The sequence below is a fragment of the Serinus canaria genome, chromosome 3 (assembly GCF_022539315.1).
Source record: "Serinus canaria isolate serCan28SL12 chromosome 3, serCan2020, whole genome shotgun sequence".
NCBI classification, from domain to species: domain Eukaryota; kingdom Metazoa; phylum Chordata; class Aves; order Passeriformes; family Fringillidae; genus Serinus; species Serinus canaria.
The window spans coordinates 56145660-56166798 of NC_066316.1; the positions used below are offsets into that span (position 1 = coordinate 56145660).

The 21139-nt window shown below is 39.4% G+C and overlaps 1 protein-coding gene across 4 annotated transcripts in view; it reads right to left on the reverse strand.

Moving 5' to 3' along the window:
• The window catches only part of PLEKHG1 (pleckstrin homology and RhoGEF domain containing G1), a 124404-nt gene that overhangs the window by 2013 nt on the left and 101252 nt on the right, over positions 1-21139 (reverse strand). For all 4 annotated transcript variants that reach the window (XM_050972357.1, XM_009095269.4, XM_050972358.1 and 1 more), the window contains 13 exons: positions 14429-14475; positions 13817-13967; positions 12719-12850; positions 10186-10368; positions 10004-10099; positions 9800-9886; positions 7932-7965; positions 7377-7472; positions 6120-6158; positions 5636-5658; positions 4554-4772; positions 3343-3450; positions 866-2534 (listed from right to left, as the gene is read on the reverse strand). In XM_050972357.1, the coding sequence (XP_050828314.1) occupies positions 866-2534; positions 3343-3450; positions 4554-4772; positions 5636-5658; positions 6120-6158; positions 7377-7472; positions 7932-7965; positions 9800-9886; positions 10004-10099; positions 10186-10368; positions 12719-12850; positions 13817-13967; positions 14429-14475 (2884 nt within the window). The remainder of the gene's footprint in view (positions 1-865; positions 2535-3342; positions 3451-4553; positions 4773-5635; positions 5659-6119; positions 6159-7376; positions 7473-7931; positions 7966-9799; positions 9887-10003; positions 10100-10185; positions 10369-12718; positions 12851-13816; positions 13968-14428; positions 14476-21139) is intronic.

The following is a 21139-nucleotide window of genomic DNA, read 5'->3' on the forward strand; positions in this document are numbered from 1 at the left end:
TAGAAAGCTCTTAGAGAAGAGTTTTCAGTTGTGTCAATAAATTTGGTCTCTGAAAAGTAACACGAAACACTGGAGGCCTTTGCATCACATTTCAGTACACTTTGTTGAGGAAAAGAAGCATAAGTGTACAGTGAGCAGTCACGCAGAACACAATGCAGCACACGGTTCCAATAATATGCTGCTTGTTTCATGTTAAAATGGAAAAGAACATTCTAAAAATGGCCTGGTAAATAAGATATTTAGGGAATTTTAAAAATATCACAAGAAAGCAAGAATGACACTCTGGTGCATGGAGTCTGCTGGCTCCACATCTTCCATTTGTTTCAATTGATCATGGACAAAAATAGTTCCAGACCTGTTACATATCCATGACTTTGCACATTTATTAGCTGATAGAAAAGATTATCAGCTCTTTCTTATCTGACCACATTCCTTATGCTTATGGGTATGATTCTGAATGGCACTTGAGCAAATATATGTGACTTGTTAGAAGGCAGACTGACTTGAAAAAATACTGGTTTAGTCAAACTCTAAAGATCACGCTATTAAAGGAAATAACTGCTTTTCTGTAGGGAGGCCAAAAGTGCTTCAGGCATGATTTCTACTTCCAGCCTCAGCTGAACTGCTCTTTCCTGACACTGCCCCACTATTTCTTCCCAAAGTTATCAAGTCACAAGAAATGAGATATAAAAGACCATTCATGTTAAAGCAGTCTGAGAAAATTAATTTAAGTTGTAACACAGAAAATATGATCCTGATACTCAATGACCAAGGTGAGAAAAATTCATAATCTTCTAGTTCAGAACACAAAGTTCACTGAAAGTTACTGAAGAAATGTATCTGTAAAGAAATGTTTGTAACATACCAATAGCAGGACCTCCTTGTTTCTTCTCCTCCAGAATAGCAGCAAGATCTTTGTGTTTCAGTTTCTGTTGTCTGCTAGCTGGCTGTTCCTGCTCTGGACTTTTAACTTTCAAAAGCTGGTTAGCCTTCTTAATTTTTTGACTGTACTGTCTTGCCATCATAAAAACTCTGTTCTTTGTTTTATCCATAACAGCCAAGTCACTTTCCACACCCTCTGCAGGTGTGCTGGCCAGAACACTACTGGCAGGCTCATATGGACTATCTACAAAAGGCATCTCACTGCAGAAGGAAGATCTGTTCAAACTCATAAAAGAGTTCTCCTTGCATGGTGTAGTGTCTTCAAGCCTGAAATTAGCCTCACTTATGGTGGCAGCCCTGGGCTTCACAGTTTTAGGGAAGATAGGAGTTTCTGGCAGAGAGAGACTAGACAATGAGTACTCTACATCTCTACTCAGTTCAGGTGTGCTACCAGCATGCAGCCTTTCCTGCATGTCATCTTTACAAACAGGAAAGGCTGCAAGGACACGGTCTCTTGTCTTTTCCTCATTTTTCTTGATGTAGTTCTCCAGGTCATTCCAAATCTCATCTACTTCTTCTGAGAGTTTGTCTGCCGCAGACTTATGTGACAGCGAGTCAGAGTTGGAGGAGCTATCGACTAAACTCAAATAGTCAGTGTCAATGGGAACACGATGGTAAGGGCTTTCATCTTCACTGAACTGCAGACTCTCCTCAGAAACAAAATGTCGTAGATTGTCACAGTATGCAAAGTCTTTTTCCAAGAAACTTCTCCTTTTAGAGGATTTTAAGGGGTCACATTTAAAATTCAATAGAGATGTTTCTGGAAGCCGTATGGTGTCATAGATGTTGTCTTCAATAATTCTGAGCTCATCCAAACTTGAAGCTGGTGCTTCTTTACTGAGCAGTATCTCCTCCCTGCTAGCATGAATGGAGGTCCTCTTTTGATTTGCTGTTTTCTTTATGGAAGTTGAATCTGAGCTGCTTTTGTTTTCAGCCTCATACAGAGAGTCTCTAGCTGATCTCCGGGGACCATGGTGTGTCTCCTCCCTTCTTGTCAGACCCATCAGCTTTAAGTCTTCATAGCTTATATTATCATAAACATGTTCAATGTCATCGATAGTCAGCTCCTCTGAAGATTCCGGATACGCATTCCTACTGCTCCCCTCTGCTGCCTTCACTTCCCTCCGAGAACCACGCTCCCCTGTTTCACACCTGGCGCTGGCTGGACACGTGTTGCTTTCACCAGCACTACTGGCCCGTCTAACAATTTTGTGGCGAGTGGGGCTGGAAGTCTCGTTTTGATGCACTTGCCCCAAGTGCCAGCTGCATGGACGGCCAGAAGAACCCCTCCTTTCTCCACCAGCAGCTGAGCTTGTGGTGGATGTAGACGCTGATGGTACAAACATCTGGTAATCATCTTCATCGTCTTCATTCTCGTAAGGTGGGCGCCGGCTGGGGAACAATGCCTGCCTGATCTGATGGTCTGTCCAGATGTTTCTGACAGAGGTGCGTCCCCCCAGGATATTCATGATCAGAGAGTTGCTCTGCGGTGTGCTGAACTGCCTAGGAGACTGTGGCTGCCTAGCTGCGCAGGAAAATGGAAGTTCAGTATTCAACTGCATTGACTCTTCATCTGAAGGGTCCTTGGAGCTCTGTGGAGATTTGAAATTTGCAGGTAACATTAGTATATCCTTGTAATAATTCAGCAATTCCCTCTTTTCACAGGACTGCCACAGCAGCAGTCTGTCCCGCAGCAGAGAATCATGTGGAGATGGGCATGGCGAGTGCTCTCTCCCAGCAGAGAGTGAGGGAGCCAAGGTGGCAGTGGCCAGCCTAGTTTGCCTCCTAATCCTTACCATGGCTCAGAGTTCACTCTCGGTGTTTAATAACATCCTACTTCAAATACAAGACAGTAGCTTATGTTAATGCATGAGTAATTGAAGGCAAATTTGTTTGGCAGGAGTTGGATTAAACCTTTTATGCTAACTCCGCAGTTTCACAGTTGGATTAAGCTAATCTGACTCTGGGCTTGTGCCAAAAGTTTTGTTCTTCTCCTTTTCCTTGCCTATAACCCTAGCAGAAAGGAATCTTATGCTCTCTAGCACATGCCACTGAAAATGTCTTTTTTTTAGTGTAAGTTTTCATCCAGATCTAATTTACAGCAAGGCCACGTGCTCCCTAATGCCAACATAAAGGGTTCTTTAGATACTGCTGGCCAGAGTTTGGGGGAGAGAGGAAAAGATAATTCCTTTTGTCTTCAGTTAACACTGATTGGTTTAGTTAGTTACTGGTTTTTCCCAGCCCCCAAAAGAAAGAGTCTTTTGTCATAGACATGAATATTTTAATGATATGAACTGTGATAAACAGAAGATGATGTATCTGCCAACCTAGGGAAAACAGATTTCTTTGACATACCTATGATGCATAGCAAAATAAAAGTAAAAAATAATAATTACTTACCTGCATTTCACATTTATTGAGATTGAGACTTCTCCGTTTTTCAACATTTTCAGCAGCTTGACTATTAAGTCTTTTTCTTCCCCCCTTTGATTTCTGCAGTGAGTTTTGCTGTGATTTTAAAGAAAAAATGTGAGGGGTAATAAAACCTACAGTTCTTTGTACAGTCTGGTTCAGAGGAGTTACTAGGAGCTACAACAGGTCAGGGACCTATACTGGGAGACGGAACAGCTTATGAGTCATTAGCACTGCCACAAGAACTATTCAGAGCTTAAAAAAACTGTAAAAGTATCATTGCCACATCTAGTAGTAACCACTAAAGCTAATAGTATCAATTTTTTGTGGTATTTTTTGTGCTTACTCATTCTTTTGTTCTTACTTATGTTGGCAAGAGTGGGAATTACAAGACACTGCACTACACTGGTAAAAGATATTATTTTATGAAATATTTATAATACAAATAGTGTAATTTCAATGAGGAAATGCAGTCAGCTTCAAAAAGAATCTCAATTACTGGTTTCATATAATTCACAAAATAGATGAACCATGCAACGATATGACCTCAGTATCAACTAAACCAAATAAACTGAAAATCTAGATTTTCAGCCACAGTTTGAAATTGGATTTTTAGTCTTTCAAAGGTACTATATATGTGTGGAAACATAATTCTGAGTAAGAAAAAACTACCACCTGTGCAGTAGTAGGAGATAAAGACTCTCATTTTCATAAATCCTACTCAAAACTTCTCATATTCAAGCTCATACATCTGTAGCTACTGCCAGAGGCTCACAGATCAAGAAACATCCCATCACATGCAGCAGTGTCTGAATCTCAATATAATATTCAAATCCTTGCTTTGAAAGCACTGTCTCTGCATGAGGCCTAAAAAGGTTTTTGCATGGCATCAGCTGAAGAAAGAAGGAAAAGCCAGTTGTGTGCAACAGGTGAAACTTTTCTGTAACAACCAGGTTGGAGGACTGCAAAGGACTAAGTAAAATTAAAGTAGTGGGAATTTCTCCCTCTGTGTAGGGGCTTTTACATCTTCTCTGTTAAAATGCAAGTGAGCATTGTGTGAAGCCTAAATAAAAATGTTTCTAAGGAGAAGAAACTGTAAACAATTGCAACACATTCCTGCCTGTTTTACATATAATTTTAATCCTTATTCCATTCTCCCCAAGAAAAAATTATTTTATTTTTTCCCCATTTTTTCCTACCTGTTCAGACTCTTCTTCATCATCAGCATCAATCTGTTCTGTTGCAGAAGTCTGAAGAGTTTCATCGTGATCACTACTGTAGGCGGGTTCAATAGACTCTTGAAACTGGCTCTCCAGTCCACTGGAATCCAATGAAACCTTTTTCCTAGAATTCAGCAGGGCTTCACTTGATCCTAGTTTGGTGGCTTGAGATAATAGGGCTCCTTCAATGCCCATCCGCTTAAAAAGAAAAACCCATGAAGCTTTGATTAGAAGTTTCTGAGATTCTGTATTTTAATAAGATCCTCTTACATCAGACTCACAGGCAACATTTAAACTACAGTCAGTCAGCTGCACTGAAATGAGATTTATAAAGTAGTAAGTACAACAACTAGTACTTTTCCACGTAATATTTAGAACTGAGAAAATATATGCAAAAGACCCCATCACATCAAATCCTGGGCTTCAATATTATGGCATGACAATGAAGTAAGACCTAATGTACTCTGCTTGCAACACACACACACACACACTTTTTAAAATTCCATCCTAAATAAAACCCTACGACCTGAAATTCAAAATGAGACTTACAAATTGCACTGGGAATTTCCATACAAATTCTTACAGAAAATGTAAAAATTGCAAATGCTCATTACAATCTGCTCAAGCTGCATGTGCTCTGTTCGGTGATATATCATTACATATCTATCTATCTATCTCAGACTAAGTTGAAGCTTTCCAGTCTTATTTAATAAACACAAAGATAACATGACCCAAAGAAGAAACACTATTTTTATACACTGCAATTCTTTGATTCTAGTGGTATTTTTAAGTATCCTTTACTCCTAATTGATTGGACTGTATTATAAACCACAACCATATATGGATCGCTGATTTTTTTCTTTATTAAATATTCCCAAAATAGTAAGCTGTATTTCTACTTCTTTCATTCCAGTAATCTTATTTGAGATGCTAAGTAACATTTATGGGTTTGTTTTCATTCTTAAGGTCAACACAGAGAAGAAGATGCAGATTCTCCAGTAAATACTGTGCTCTAAATTCATATGAATGGGCTAAAACAAGGAATTTAAGAAAAGGCTTACCTTCGGCATATCTGGGCTTACATCTGAAAACAAGAACACATCAATGAATAATCAAACTGGTGTCAGGCTACGCCTGTTTAAATGCTACCCCAATTATAAATTCCCCAAAGGGGGCTGAACGAAGCAGCAATTGAGCAAACAGACTGTATGGGATTTCTGATAAAACAGAGACAGCATGAGCTTTACCAGAGTTCCACTTGAGGCCCTGATTTTGCAGCACTGCTGTGATTTGAGGAACTGTTCACAATGGCCAAGACTGGGTGTGTTCAGCTCCTAGGATGTTTACAGGACCAATCCCCAAGTGTGGGAAAGCAGATATTAGATTTAAACACTAATATTTTGGGTCTGGCTTTTTTTCCCCCCAAAATTCCTCTTCCTCCCCTTAAGGTATTTATGGACTGTTACAAGAAAAAAGATTCTGTCTTCAGTTGTTTTACAAAGTACAGGAGCACCAGGTCAGTAAACAGTACACAAAGTATCTTACCATTTGACTTCAAAACTTTATGGACTCTAGATGAGGGTTCTGAAAAAGACAACAACATGTTTACCCACTGTGGCATTCCAAAGAAAGCTGTGGGCATCCTAGACAACTTTTTTTAACATGTATATAAAAATTTAAGCTTCTGAGCCCACGCAGCGAAGCCAGATTTTATTTTCTTTATTGCAAAATTTCCTCACAAAGATGATCTGTTGAAGTGTCAAATCTACAGCTGTTACCAAAGCACATACTTGTTTCTTAATGCAACAGCAGTTGCCCTCCATTCCTGAAGGCACACATAAATTTTTATCCCATGTAAAGATTCCTGCTTTCAAAACACCTTATCACTTCTGTTACTGCTCTGCAGTGTTAGAGGTTTTCTGTTAGAAACATGCATAAGGTACCAAAGTCTTAGATGGGCTTAGAAAGTGTAAGTAGCTGATGATTACATAGGAGGCCCTTTGATCAGTATTTTGTATTCTTCCTTTCACAGTAAGAGCAGCACCAATGCAACAAAGGTGTGCAAACACCTCAGAAACAAAGGAGAACATACCCCAAAAAGAATTAAAACTTGACTGCTTTTCAAGCACAAATGCTGCTGTAGGTTAAATCTTTACAGCAATATTCTCATGAGCCTTGTTTAAGTCATTCCCAATATACAAAGTTACACACCAAATTGGAAAGGTCTTTAAGGAGACAAAGAGAGGACCACAGGGACTGCAATATGAAGTCACCCAGCTACAAAGACATTGGTAGTGTCTTTGAGAGTAATTATGGATAGATGTTTGAGCTAGGAGGGCAAAAAAAGCTCAGACTCAGCAAAACCACCTCTCAAATCTCTATTATTCATAAGGCAAACATGATACTAAGTATAGATAGTAATCATGTTTTGAAATAAAATAGTAAGCCTATCATAATCAGGATGGATCACTTCTGAGACAATAATAACTGAAGTAAGGGGGAATGTCAGATTTAAATAATGTGACTGGCCTTACTGCATATGCACTTTAATCTTTTAGAGAGTACCAACTGTACATTCACCATTACAAATGTATATTCCTTAAATGCAATCAGTAGATAAAAAAATAAATTACAAGAATGGTTAATAAGATACCTCATCCACATCAGAGAGATACTGTGCCATGTTAAACCCACCTGGAGTGCAGATTAAAAACCAATTCCATGTACCCAGCCTAATCCACCCCTAAAACAACCCTGCTTGTTTTTCCTTTTGTCATCGGGGGTCTAAATGACTTTATTCACCTGATTTCCGTCTCACTCTGTGAGGAGCTGTGCCTTCCTTAGGCTGGAATGATGATTTCATTTCTCCCTCAGGGCTATAATGGAAGCCTGGGTGATCTGTGGAACAAGCAGAGGCACAGAGAATAAGAGAGCAACAAGGATAGCACTTCACACACCTTGGCAGCTCTCTCTGGAGGGAGTGCCATCATCCCTTTCTGCCTAACCCAGTTGCACCCCATCAGAGCCTGAAGCCACACAAGCAAGACATGCTGCTAGGGTAGCTGGCTCCCAGGCAGCCATGGGAATGCTTTACCCATGTAGCTGGGCCCAGCTCCAGAGGGTTAACCCAGGAAGATTTATCCACCACCATCATGTTTGTCTGCCAGTTTCTCAGTCAGAGCCTTCCCAACAAACTCCCCCGGATCTGCATCTCATTTTGCCTTTTCCAGCAGGGTCATAATTTAAGGAACATAAGCCTGGCATTCTTCCATCTCAGATGACATCAACAGCTAAAGCCAAAATTTCGAAGACTGTTTTATTAATTTTTAAAAAAAAAGGGAAAAAGAACCAACTTACGTATGGCATCCATTTCCAGAATTGCCTGCTTGGCCTGGAAGAGAAAAAGTAACAAATGAAGAAGTTAATACTGTTAGTAGCAGGGCAAGTTGTATTGCATATTACAGATAGTAGTGAGCTTGCATGAAAATAACAGCAATTTTAATTTGGGAACTAATAAATATGGTTAGCAGCATTATTTTTTGGTTTGTATTTTTTGTTCTTCTCTGTATATTGGACACGTTTCATATGGGGAGGAAAATTTTGGTGGCAGGAACTCAGCAGAGCTTTCTCCATGTCTGCACACCAAACCTGTTGTTCACTGCCCCCAGAGTCTTTGTCTTGCATGCCCACCTCTGGACAGGCAGTGCAAGGAGAGGAAGAGTGCGTGCCAAAAAAATTTTGTAATTTGGTTTAAGTAAGATTGATGGAGGATAAAGAGCATCTCCCAATTGCTTAAAATTTGTCCCTTTTTTTAATAGAAAAAAAAAATCCAGATGTTTCAGGAAGCATATCAGCTACTAAGTAAGAAAACAACCTAAACTGAAATATCCTAAGATGCTTGCCCTTGTACAGGTGCAGTTTGGTAATTTTCCACCAGGCGTCACATGTGGACTACTATTGCATTCTCCAGAAGCTGGGCAGACAGAAGTCTCACAATAAGCAATTTCCAGTTTGACAGGAGAAAAAAATTTAAAATGCACAGATAATCTCAAAGATTTATTTCATTAGACTTTTCCTTTCTCAAGTAAAGTTATTTCTCTGAGAAGAAAATATTTTTGGTTTCACATTTTTTTTCTACAGATAAAATAAAAATTGAGTGAGAAATAAGAAAAAAAATTATACAAAGGCCAAGATAATGCTGTATTTTTTTTAACAACCTAATAAACTGAAATGAATATTTACAGTGCAAGTATGGATACTAGCATAAACATTATACCTCCAACAGACTTTGTTAACAAAAAGAGAAGAGGAGAATTAGCAATAGGACCTCCTAGGATTTTTTCCTTCCATAAGTCTGTTTTTGTCACACTGTTGAAAATGCATGTTAGTACAGTACAGTGCATGTCAGTCACAGGTAACATTTTTTGGCCATTACAGCATAAAACTGAGTGAAAAAAGAGTCAGGGAAACTGCAAAACCAAGAGTAAACTCAGTGTGAAAAAAAATCCTGTTTCCACACCAGTCAATGTCTGCTGTGTCTTGGCAAGAATTAACAAGAGTTAACACCCTTTGAGAGGTGCTGTATGTTATACCGGGAGACATCACCTGAAGCTCTAAGACTGGATTTCATAAATAAGTGGAGGAGATTTCCTCATTCCAAGATATTATAGATATGAATAGGATATCAATGCCTCATTTTTTCTGCCATGAAGCTCTCTAGCTATCCCACCAAAAAGGGCCAGATGTCCCAGCTAAGGATGCTGGGTTGAGGATGGCGTGTGTAGCTGCAGTGAAGTGTGTGCTGCCAATGGCTTCACTGCTATGATCCCTAACCAAGACTGATTTCAAAAACCTACAGTACTGCAAATAGTGCTTCCCAGTGCTTTGCAGGCAGCATCAAGCTAAAATGTGCTCCTAGAGGAAAGCTTTCTGACACTGCACCTCTGCTACTTATGTCTTGGCAGGCAAATGCTGCTAACCCATTCTTCTATTCCCATACCAAGCCCTGCAGATAATTCTAGTGGAACTTTCCCATTACTTCTGAGGAACTTTTAAAGATATAAGGAAACAACATATTAATTAACATCCTGAAGTCAAAACTCTCTGTATATTGCATGCATCTTGCAGCTAACAGTGTTTTAAGTTAGTACCTGTACAAGGAGGGGTCTTGTGATTTTGTTTGCATTTTTTGTTTGGTTAGTTTTTGGTTTTGCTTTTATTTTTACCTTGGCAGGAATTTTAGCAGGATGATTTTCTAGAATTAACCTCTTCAAGTGAAGAATCCAAAGGCGCTTGTCTTGCTGCGACTTGGCCTGATAAAAAAATTGGGCACCATGAGAAAAATGCATTCCTGCACTATGCTGGACTATAAACACCATATGGACATGAGCCACATTACCCAGTGGGCAGGGGGGTTTCTGTTCTGGTACCTGGACAGTATGTTGCATCTTAGGATTTTTGTAGTGGAAGACACTAAAGCTAAGTGGTTCCTTTGGTATTACTTCAACAAGCATCAGGTTTCCACACTGCAACGAAGAGAGGAAACAATGTGAATCACAGAGGAGTTTGAGGGAGACCTGTAAAAAGCACATTACCACTTGCTCTCACATACCAGAATGTGAGCTTTGTATGCAAACATTTCATCTCTCTTTTTTGTAATTAGCAGCATCTTGTCAAAGAGGAACAGCGTGCGCTCATTTTTGGCTCGCTGAATGCGGAACGTTCCTTCTAACACCAGCTCCCCGTAACTTGTAAGGTCTGGCCCTTTCCAGTTGGTGAGCAAACTCTGTATCTCCTGCAGAGAGAGATTGAAGAATAACATCCAAAATTAATTTCAGAGATCTTGTTGAAACAAAAGACTCAAATGATCTGCTGAGGCCATTCACAGTCTCCTATATAATGCTTAGCATCCAACAGTGGAAAGTCACCAGACACCAATCCTGAGGCTGGTAGGTTATGTGTAACATTGCAGCCAGGTGCTTGGAGGCTCACTGCATAGCCTGCACTAAAACATGCCCTGAGTCCTGGTTACTGCCTCTGCATGGACCCAGCAAAGAGCTCTGAACTCCTTGGGGCAGCCTGTAATGAAAGCGCACAAGCTCTCTCCCCTTGCTCCCAGAGGTGGAAAATCTTTTGTAATTCAGTCATCAGTCTCTCTCACATTCTCCTTCATGTCCCCAATCAACCCCTCTTAACATTTCCCTCTCACCCTGGGTATCCTCCTGAAGTTGTGTGGTCTCCCACTGAATGAATTACAACGCCATGTCCATGTCCTATAGGCCCATGACAGAAGACATTTCTGTAAGGTGATTGGATTGAAGAGATGATTCCCAGAAGACTAAACAGCTACAGGTGATTCAGTCAACTAAACATCTGAATATTTGCTTGTGTATTAATGATTTGTGTAGATACCACAGATATTTCTCACTTTATTTAGGGAAAAAAAAAGGTTGGAGAAACATCTAAGAACATCTCCACAAGACTGTGTCACTTAGCTATGGCTATTCTGTTTCTTTTAACTGCTTGTGTTTTCTGTCAATGGCAATGACATAGGACTTAAGCATGGGACATCAAATTCTAAAAGCAGGCTAAACTTTTAGCTAGGGAACTCTTTAAAAACATCCATCAGACTTTAAACCTGGCAGCATTAGCAAAGCAGGGACAGATTGCCTCATCCTAGGTTGGTCACTCTACGACATTAGACTTTAATAGAGCTTTCAGCTAGAAAACATCCCAGTCCATTTGAAGCACCAATGCAGGCATTGCAGCATTCAAAGGAATAAAACCCCAAAGCAGCCCACTTTGGACTATACAGACTGTTGTTAAAAAAAAAAAAAAAAAAAAGCCAAAAAAAGAGATTTTTAAAAAGTTGCATTGTATCGCATCTCTCCAGGAGCTTGTTCGTAAGTGAGGATACAGCACAGGGATCAAGTCTACCACTCTTGAGGGACACTGTGCAGGAACTGCTGTTGCAGAACTTGCAGACCACATTGGGTGTGAGAGCCCACAGAAGACCTATTCCTATGGCTGCAGAAGCAGCTTTTACTTTTTTAAAGTAAAAAAGTGAACATAAACATTTTCCACAAACCCAAACATTTCCCAGCTGAGCTCAATAAATTAAAACAAAAAGCTTTTGTTTTTTTCCAAAATCATTTAACCCCTATTTATTTCTGAATATAATTACTCAGATTTATAGCAGACTGTTGTTAAAAGTCATTAGCATGCATTTCCAGCAATGTGTGGCAAAGGTTATGCTGCTGCGGGCAAGATATTGTAAAATTTTCCTTACACATAAACAACAGCAAAACAAAAAATAAACAACCATTAAAAACCCCCAAAATAGAAAAAAAAAAGAAAACCACAAAAGGGGTGAATAAATTATTGTATGTTAAAAAAAATTGGAAAATAATTACATGCTAGGGATTTCTGAAATGGGATAAGCTTATTACTCCCTTTTATAAACTAAAAAATCCCCTCAATTTTCTTAATGTGATATAAATATTGAAAATGTAACATAAAAGTGTGATTCACTGGGAACCAGGAGACAGAATGAGAGCATAAATTCTACAAAAGAGCTTGCTCCTTGCTCTTGATGAACAAAAATTACTCAGGGTGTAGCTTTTCTTTCTTCTCCCCAGAAAAAACTTCATTTGAAGCGACGCTAGAGTTTTTCCAAGTATCATGTTTCTAGTTTTATGCTTTTCACAAAGCAACTGATAATGAGTTTTCAAAAACCCAAGAGGAAAGTACTTAAACAAGAATCAGCAAAAGAAATGCCTCAAAACAAAATTAATCAGCACAAAGGGAAGAAATCGGAAACCACAGGACTTCTGAACAAAGCCATGCCCTAGGGTTGTACAGCAGTGCTGTACAATTGAGGGAAAGGAAGAAAGAAGAGTTATCTTAAGTTCCATATTACTGCAAAATAAATGCTTTACAGGATGCTGCTTGTAGGTGAGAGATGTCTGAGATTTTCCTGCAGCAGTTATGACCATGGGTTCCAAGATCAAACAGCCACAGGCATGCTCAACAGGAGTCTAAATTATGACTAAGATTAAAAGAAAAGATAAACTAAAAAATGTTAATTGCATATATATTGACAAAACCAGCTCCCAAACACCCATAAAATCTCTCTGGGAACTCACCTGGAGCCTGATGGCGTGTTCATGTTTCCTCTTCATGTCATTTATATGCCATGCCACTCTCTGCATAGTATCTATGGCATCCAGCACTACATCATAGCCCTCAGTGTCCTTGTCAAGGTGGTTTTCTATTTCCTAAGACAAAGGGAAGAAAATGAGAGACCACTAAGTGAACTTTCCCAGTTGAAAGTGTTTTTATCTGTACTGTTTTGTCCGTGCATCGCAATCACTCGAAGGCAATGTTCCTGCCTTTGTTACTGATGCATGTTGCTATCAGTTTGATTAACACGAGATGACAAAGTCAAGCCTTTGGGGTCAGTTTGCCAGCAAGGACACTTGAAGCAGCCAGTGTGACCAGAGAGGCACAGAAAGAGAGCGCAGCACACTGACAGGAGATCTTTCAGACAGCATTTAATGGCTTTCCTACAATGTAGAACATTTCTACACACTTACAAAACCCTGATGGAATTACACCAGGCTTTGCTTTACAGTTGGAGAGCAGAAAAGCACCAGGCATTTAAAATAAGGATCAGTGTCTTAACACTTCACTAGAACATGACTCTCTAATAGGAAACATATGTGGAAAATGTTAACAATAAAGCACGAATTTCCGAAACTTGCTTAACTCAATTCACTGAACGAAGAAAGTGTTCCCACTTCCTCCATCATTCCTCTCCACAAAATTCTTAGCAGTCAGGGTGTTTATATGTATTTAGTCTTTCTTTCAACCACCCCCAGCAGTGCAACATGTGGAAAAACATTGTTCTTCATTGGAACAACAAATTTGTGTACAAAATGTTTAATCATGACAAGAATTTTCCAAACAATTTCAGAATTAAAGACCAGCTTCCAAAAAAAAGTGCTAATTATTTGGATGCAAAGACTGATGCAATGTATCTAAAATAATTACCATAAACTCCCCGCTCCAAATAGATGCATGTGGTGTGAAGTGACAAAGACAGAAAGCCTCCACATGCTGAAATCAAATGCCCACAAAAGGATGAGCATTTCAGGAAAACCAGAACCTTTCTAACCACCAAGCCTTGTACCAGAGGAAGGAACTCCGACGTGCAGCAGCCCTAAACGAAATACATTTCTTACGTGCAGAAGCAGGTGGTACTTGAGGATGCGTTGGACAGGTTTCAAGAGGTAAGAGCCCAGGGGCAGAGAGTGCTGCAGTGCTTCTTGCCGCTCTCTGAAGAACTTGGCCAGTGCCTTGTTCCTCATGCACTCTGTCAGCACAGCCACAGACCTGAAAACATCCATACACGGCTTTAAGACACTCTGTTTCCAATAGTCTGCAGGTAAAGTAAAGAATTGCTTCCTTTTTAGCTTGTGAAAAGGGACAGCAGGTTCCCATTCTATTAACTGCTGTTTTGCTGTTTGGTTTGGCTTATTTTAAAATTATCCTGTGCATTCAGCTATGCTCTCCCTTGACATGCAACCAGTCTCTCTTACTGGGAATTCTATAAGCAGCATTGCAGAGTAAGACCATGATTTTCTAAAGAAGGGTAAAGCAGTGAACCACAAGAATAGATGAAACAAAACTTCATTTTATTTATTTATTTATTTATTTATTAACATAAAAGGTAAATTCCCTCCAATTTAGGAAGGGGAAAAGCTGACTTTTTTTTTTTTTTTTTTCACAGTGTGTAACTTGCATTACACAAACTGGCCAAGGAACAAAGGAAGAAAAGGAACAATAATTCCTACCTTGGGTAGTTGGTGCAGTACTGTGTATATATGTGGAAATCTTCACTCTGCACAGGGAGGAAAAGTTTGCATACATTGAGATTTTGTCAAACTAGCAGCTAATGTGTACAAGATAAAGATGATGTCAAGACAACACCTCCTTCAGCTCCTGATCCATGAATTCTGTATGTTCACTGTGATAGCCCTAACAGAACCAGAATTTAATTGCAACTTTTTGTGGGGGAGATTTTTCCTTTACTTCAATGAAAAACCAAGAAAACCTACACAGAGATAAAACAAGTGACTTTGCAACAAAGCCTCCAAGGTACCCTATAAAAATCTATGCATCTCAAAAACATCCAAAAGTCTGACCAAAACACCGTCACTACACATACGTCCTTCAAACATCTGGCTGCACTTATCTAGTTTTTTTTTTGTGTGTGCTGAAGCACACCCATATCATAGAATCATAGAATATCCTGAGTTGGAAGGGACCTACAACCACCCCCTGGCTCTGCACAGAACAACCCCAACAATCACACCATGCACCTGGTGTATTTACTGGGAGAATTAAGTTCTGCAGGTTATGTTTGGTGTGCCATTTCCAAGCAATTATAAATACTTTCACATGTGAGCACAGTCTAAGCGTGAAATTAGAAGCCACAAAAGCAATTTTTTAAGAAGTAAATTATGTGAAAGCAGACAGCTATTACTCCAACAAGTTGTAACTAGATCTGGGTGGGTTTCCACACTTGCCTGTCACACTGAAATTACTCCTCAAACTTAATGCTGATAAGCTTCTCAGAGCTAAGGTCTGAGTTTCATTTCTTTCTTCCCTGGCCTAAGATTTTTTTCTTAATAATCATAATTTAATTCTATGCAAGAACAGATTTCCAGAAACATTCCCATGTGCTCTAAGTCCACATCTGCCTATGAACTTCTGTCCCAAACAAGACAATTTCTGCAGCTTGCTGGAGTCCTAAAGGCTAAGAGTTCACTGCAGAATGGCAAAGTGCTCCCCGTATCAATCACTTTTTCTTTCATAAGCCCCCGACAGATAAAACACAATCCTCCAGCAGTGAATAAGACCCCAGTTTCCACTCCAAGCATCTTCAGAATGGGCTCTGGCATTCTGCAACACAATAGCTGTGCTCCACGAGGGGCTGTCTCCCAGGGATCACTGCTGGTGAATGGCAAGACCAAACATCTGCATTCACAGAAGGCACAGTGCTCTGAGGAACACCACCCCTGGGGAGAGGGCTAACACAGGCTGTGGCTTTTGTCTTTCACTGTTGGGGTTTGGTTGTTTTTCATTCAGCTATTCATCAGAAAGAGCTATCTCAGGCAGTGCCCTTTGCCAATTCCAAGAGCACTGGTCCCATTCCCCTCTCCCGGGAGTAAAGCAGGTTGTGCCATTCATCTCTGCACTGAGCAGTGATCCATAAGGACCTTGTATAAAGTAAGATGTTACCCTGCAGGAGTACAAGTCATTGCAATTCATTTCAGTATGTCCTACTGGATTTCAGTATTCACTGTTCTGAGAAAAATAACTCAAGCAAACTTCTAATAAATGTTTCCCCAGGGAACTGTGATCCCCCTTTACTCACTGGGGGGCTGTAAGCTTATTAAACTGCTCTTCTCTTAGAAACCAACAAACCAATTAAAAGTAGTCTTAATACAAATACAGTTAAATAATTTAGCTTGGTTTTTCACACTTGAACTAACTTTGTCATTGCAGCTAGGTTTTGTGGTGGTGTTACCTATACCCCATGTCCACATGCAGAAGAAGTGAGCCTGTGTCACAGACAGTTCCTGTCCATGCTTGGAAACACAGCCACAGCTCCAAACCCTCTCCCCTCAAAATGAAGAACTACCAAACCTCAGAGAGCTGCAGCCATTACACTGTAATTTTCTTTGGCAATCACTACCAAACTAGCCAGCACTCATAATAAGCCGGGGTGCTTAAGAGAGAACACTAAGGTAAAATTCAGTATGGTGAAAAAATGTAATTTATTTTATATATGCATATATTAATTCAAAGTTTTTTTCAGGGGATTTTGGTATAAATTTTAATATATTCCCACAGCTATCTTAACAGAACAATACAATTTATAGAACTACTTCATAAGCAGAATGAAGAACATTTTGAGCCAATTTATTTTTATGTTTTTATTCTGCTCAGATCACATGATTAGTCTGCTTTTCAAACAAAAAGAAAAAGAGTATCTCTTGTGAAATTTTAACCAATGAAAGTACTATCTGTAAAACAAACAAGGCCAAACACTTCAGGGTTACAGAGTAGGCTGTGTGCACATTCCCCTCAAAATCAAAAGCATGTCTGAAATCCCCAGGAGCCTTTTCACACTCTCACTCTTTGGTTTGGTTTTTGGTTTGGGGTTTTTTTACACAAGGTCAGAACTACTTTTAATGTTTTTGTTTTATTTTTTTTTTTTTTTAAAGAATTTTTGTCAAGCTATTAAATGCAACAAATTTGTATTAAAAAAAAAAGATCGTTTCTTATGCCCTTGATACCTCTAAACCTTAAGAATGGTTTCACTATCACCCCTGCTTTCTGAGCAGACATAACACCAAATTCCACACTGCACTTACGTGTGTGCTCGCTCCAGTGAGCCACAGCTCATTTCCACACCACACAGAACCATCAGAGAGCATTTACTCATTTACTTTTACAGAGCAATGCGAGCATAGAGCCAGGAGAAAGTCAAGTACATGTGTTTTGCCTCCAGGATGAGATTGTTGATACGCACTCAAACTTGCAGATCTCTTGTGAATCAACACCATACACCTTGCCCAGGCATTAGCTGGATTCATGTGAGCATGTTGGGAAAGTGGCCAAGAGGGCCACTTCTAAGAGAAGTTCTTCCTCATCCTGACAAAACTGCACTGCTCAGAACAGGAGCAAGCGAAAAACCAAGAACTAAGATGGTTTTATTATTTTTCCGACTACTTTCACAACATAAGGAAAACACCAGCTATGCTCATCAGTATTTCTTCTGACATTCTTAAACTTACTCAGCTTGAAAATAGTTTTGTTCACATCAACTGCCTTCAGACCAGATTAAATCTGATCTCTCCACAGAGACTGGAATTGCTCCAGGGATCAGTTTAAATCTGGGGGCCCAAAGCTGTTGTGGTAGAAGCTGCAAAAACCTCAGAGTCAAGCTGAGAGTTTGTCCACAGACTGGAATCCCCTCTCAAGAGCAAAGCCAAGTGTGAGCACACCCCAGCTATACTTACACAGGTCCCTCACACTGGAATCAATTCACTGCACATCTCCTCCACAGATATTTCAGATCTTCCCTCACCTCTTAGTGCACTGTGCTTTTTTATAGCCATAAAAGGCACTTTAAAAGAAAAGGGAGACTGAGAAAATGAGTGGAGTCAGTGTACAAACTGAAGCCAATTGCCTGGATCTCCTCTTCACTAATGAGATGCTAGATTAAAGTAATTCTCCCTTTCCCCCTGGTTAAGTTGTTAGTGTGCCTTGCAGAAAACATATGTTCTGAATTTCTGGGGTGCTGAGTGAGAAGAGTGATGTGCCAGACTTCAGCTCTCCTTTAAAATAACTCACTTAAATGTAAACGTACAGAATACTCAAGTCAATCTTCTAATTAACACTGGCATCATTACTATGAAAATGAAAGACTGGACTGTCAAAAAACCCTTATAAACAGTCTTCTGTGTGAATAATTAAGCTATAGCTAAGCTTGCACTGGAACCTTTTTATTAGTCTCCAATGAGTTACCAGCAATATGTCTACAAGAACTTTTACATCCAGTGCTAATACAGTTCTTCTAGACAAAGAGAGAGGATCAGAACTGGAATAAACTGAACTAGTACAACACTACCCTCAGAAGCAGGTTATTTCCATGCAGCAGCCATTCCACTGTAAAACAAATACCCATACCCACACCATCTGCCTCTTGAGGCAGAAAAAAAGACTGCAATTCATGACTGGATAGCAGGTTTTAAAATAAGTGTGCTTTTCTGCATTTGTGTCTATCTGCCTGTGAGTTATTAATGTCTTTAAATATCTGGAAGCAGAGGGATTCAATCTAATGTTGTAAGTTGCTACCAAATATTTCCATTTCCATAAAGTCATAGCTTTGCATCATTATTTTATTGGTTAATGGGTTTTATGTTACTGGCTCGTTTAGACTAAAAACATTGCTGAAGTCTGTTAATAAATCAAAGCTGCCATTTTAGGGGCTATTTGCTTTGGGCACTCAGCACAGAAAATGTTAAGACAAAGATTCAAACCCACAATGATGTGGGTTTTGTTCAAATTCCACTGAAGTGTGTTTTGGTAATCCTTTCCCTTAAAAGTTACAAAGCTTTTTACTACTGAAGCATGAAAGTTATACACAGGAAACACAGTCATGTATGACTGTGTGAGAGAAGTATAACATGCTATACAAGAAATTTTACTGAGCTAAACCAAATAACAAAGTTCAAAGAGAATGATCCAAAACTTCAAAAATCAAGCTCCCCACATCTTCTCAAATATAAAACATTTTATAGAGTTACTTTAACCATAACTGTTGTTATACTGCAAACCAACTTCATGGGATTTCACATGAATCCTGAGAAAGAAACAACTTTTACTTTATGCAGTTACTGAGCTTCTTAAGAGTAGAAAAAACACACACAATAACTACAGTGAAAACTTGGTTATACCTTAAGACTTGCAACAGCTACAATATTCACAGTTGGGTGAAAAAATGACACTTAGGTCCAGAGAACTCTGGACCTAAGCACAGTTCTACTGGAAGCATTCAAGAAGCTCCAGCACAGCTATATCCATTAGCTAAGGCTGTGAGCTATGACTTCAGCACGATAATATCCCTGTGCTTAACTCACAGCGAAGATCTAACGCACTCAAAGCTATGAAACAATAAATGGCCAAAGTCCCATAAGACTTGAAGGAGCACGTGCTGCCAAAAAAGGCAGTTTTATTTCCACTTCTCTTGTGCTGGGAAGACACAAGCAACCAAGAATGGACAACTGGAGTTTGTTAAGGCAGTCAGCAGTTGCTGTAATGAAATCCTCACGGCCAAAACCAGAACTGTGGGGTATTTTGGTATTGTTTGATTTTGCTTTTAAGTGTTTGCACTTGTCTGGATGAAGCTAAAAAATGCCTGTTAGTACCGCCATCTCTAGCAATTTCTGAGCCATCAGGCAGTTGCCTGCCAATAATACAAATGCTAAAAGCATTTGACAAGGGAACAAAAGGCACAAGCAATGATATGCAGATGGGTTGTGGAACTAATGGCCAGAAAGTCTACCAGACAAGCCTTTTCAGTTGGCCAATTTGAATGAGAACACAATTTTTTCCTGGACTTCTTATTATCAGTTGCACCATCTCTGTTTTACATCCCAGCAGGAGCAGTCCCAGCTATAAGCAAGCAATACAGCAGAAATATCTACCAGCTCCAAACTGTTTTATCTGTAAATACCCTGAAGGCCTCCCAGCTGGCCTTCACTGCACAGGAACTCTGCTGACTTACTCACAACTTCTTGCCCACCAGGACCCCAGACTGTTTTATTAAGCTGTTTTCTAGTCAGCCACACTTAGCAGGCACATGGGGTTATTCTGTTCCAGGAGCAGGACTTTGCACATGCCCTTATCCCATTCTCTCTCTCCTTCAATTCCAATCAATTCAGGATATCTGTAGCAATAACAACATGCCATAAATCCCACTGCAATGGGGCAAAAATGCATCCTGCTTTTGCATTAGTGGTGCCAACATTAAGGTCTCTCATTGCTAACAAAAGACCAATTACTAGATAAATTACAGCTTTCTCAAACTCAGCTGAACCAAGAGATCTGGTGAAACAGCAGCACTTAGCTGGTATCATCACTCTAATTTACTATAAAATCCCTTATGTCACAACAGTGCCAAACAAATTACTGAATTAATGAGAGGGTGGTCCTGTTAATCCTAAATCCATGTGTTATTTACTTATTACATTGAGTGCTTGGTGCTGACAATGCTGAGTTCAGGACAAAGTATAAAACATGACAGCCTTTGGCTTTTTAGTTTCTTTGGAGTATTTTCAAGTTTGTATTTTTTTTTAATTTTGGCTTTTTGTTGTTCTTTTTTTTTAATACAAAAAGGCAAACACACCTATAAAGCGATTACTCAGCTTTAGACAACTACATGATCTCTCCTCCTCCAGAAATACCACAGAAATAGCATTATTTTTTTAACACATTTGGGCTCTACAGATTCAAGACATATGTTGATTCTCTGGTGAAGTCTGCAGTGAACTAGCATTATTTGGAGCCCAAATAATTTAATTTCTTGTTGTCCTTCTCATTATAGCCATTCCTCTTCTCCCTGACTATCTCTCTGTGTTTCCTACAATGAAGGTCACCTTCTTCCCTGTATTTCTGCTGCATCTAACAACTTCCCATTCTCCATATTTTTGGCTTCAGAATTGCCCAACAGGATCAAGATGTCCTATCAATGTTCAGAAAATTCAAAATATTACAGTGAGAATGGGATTTGAATCTCAAGGCCAAACTTTGGGCCATTCAACTTAAAAAGAAAATTTAAGGCAGATTTGTGGGTTTCAGGAAAAATTATCAGAAAAACAATATGGGCATATTTTGTATGTTAATGTTACTGCTTTTTTTAAGAATGCAGCCAAGTTTTACTCTCTAGCTGTTTTTAAGCTGACAAGGCATAACCAGAGTACCACTTGATC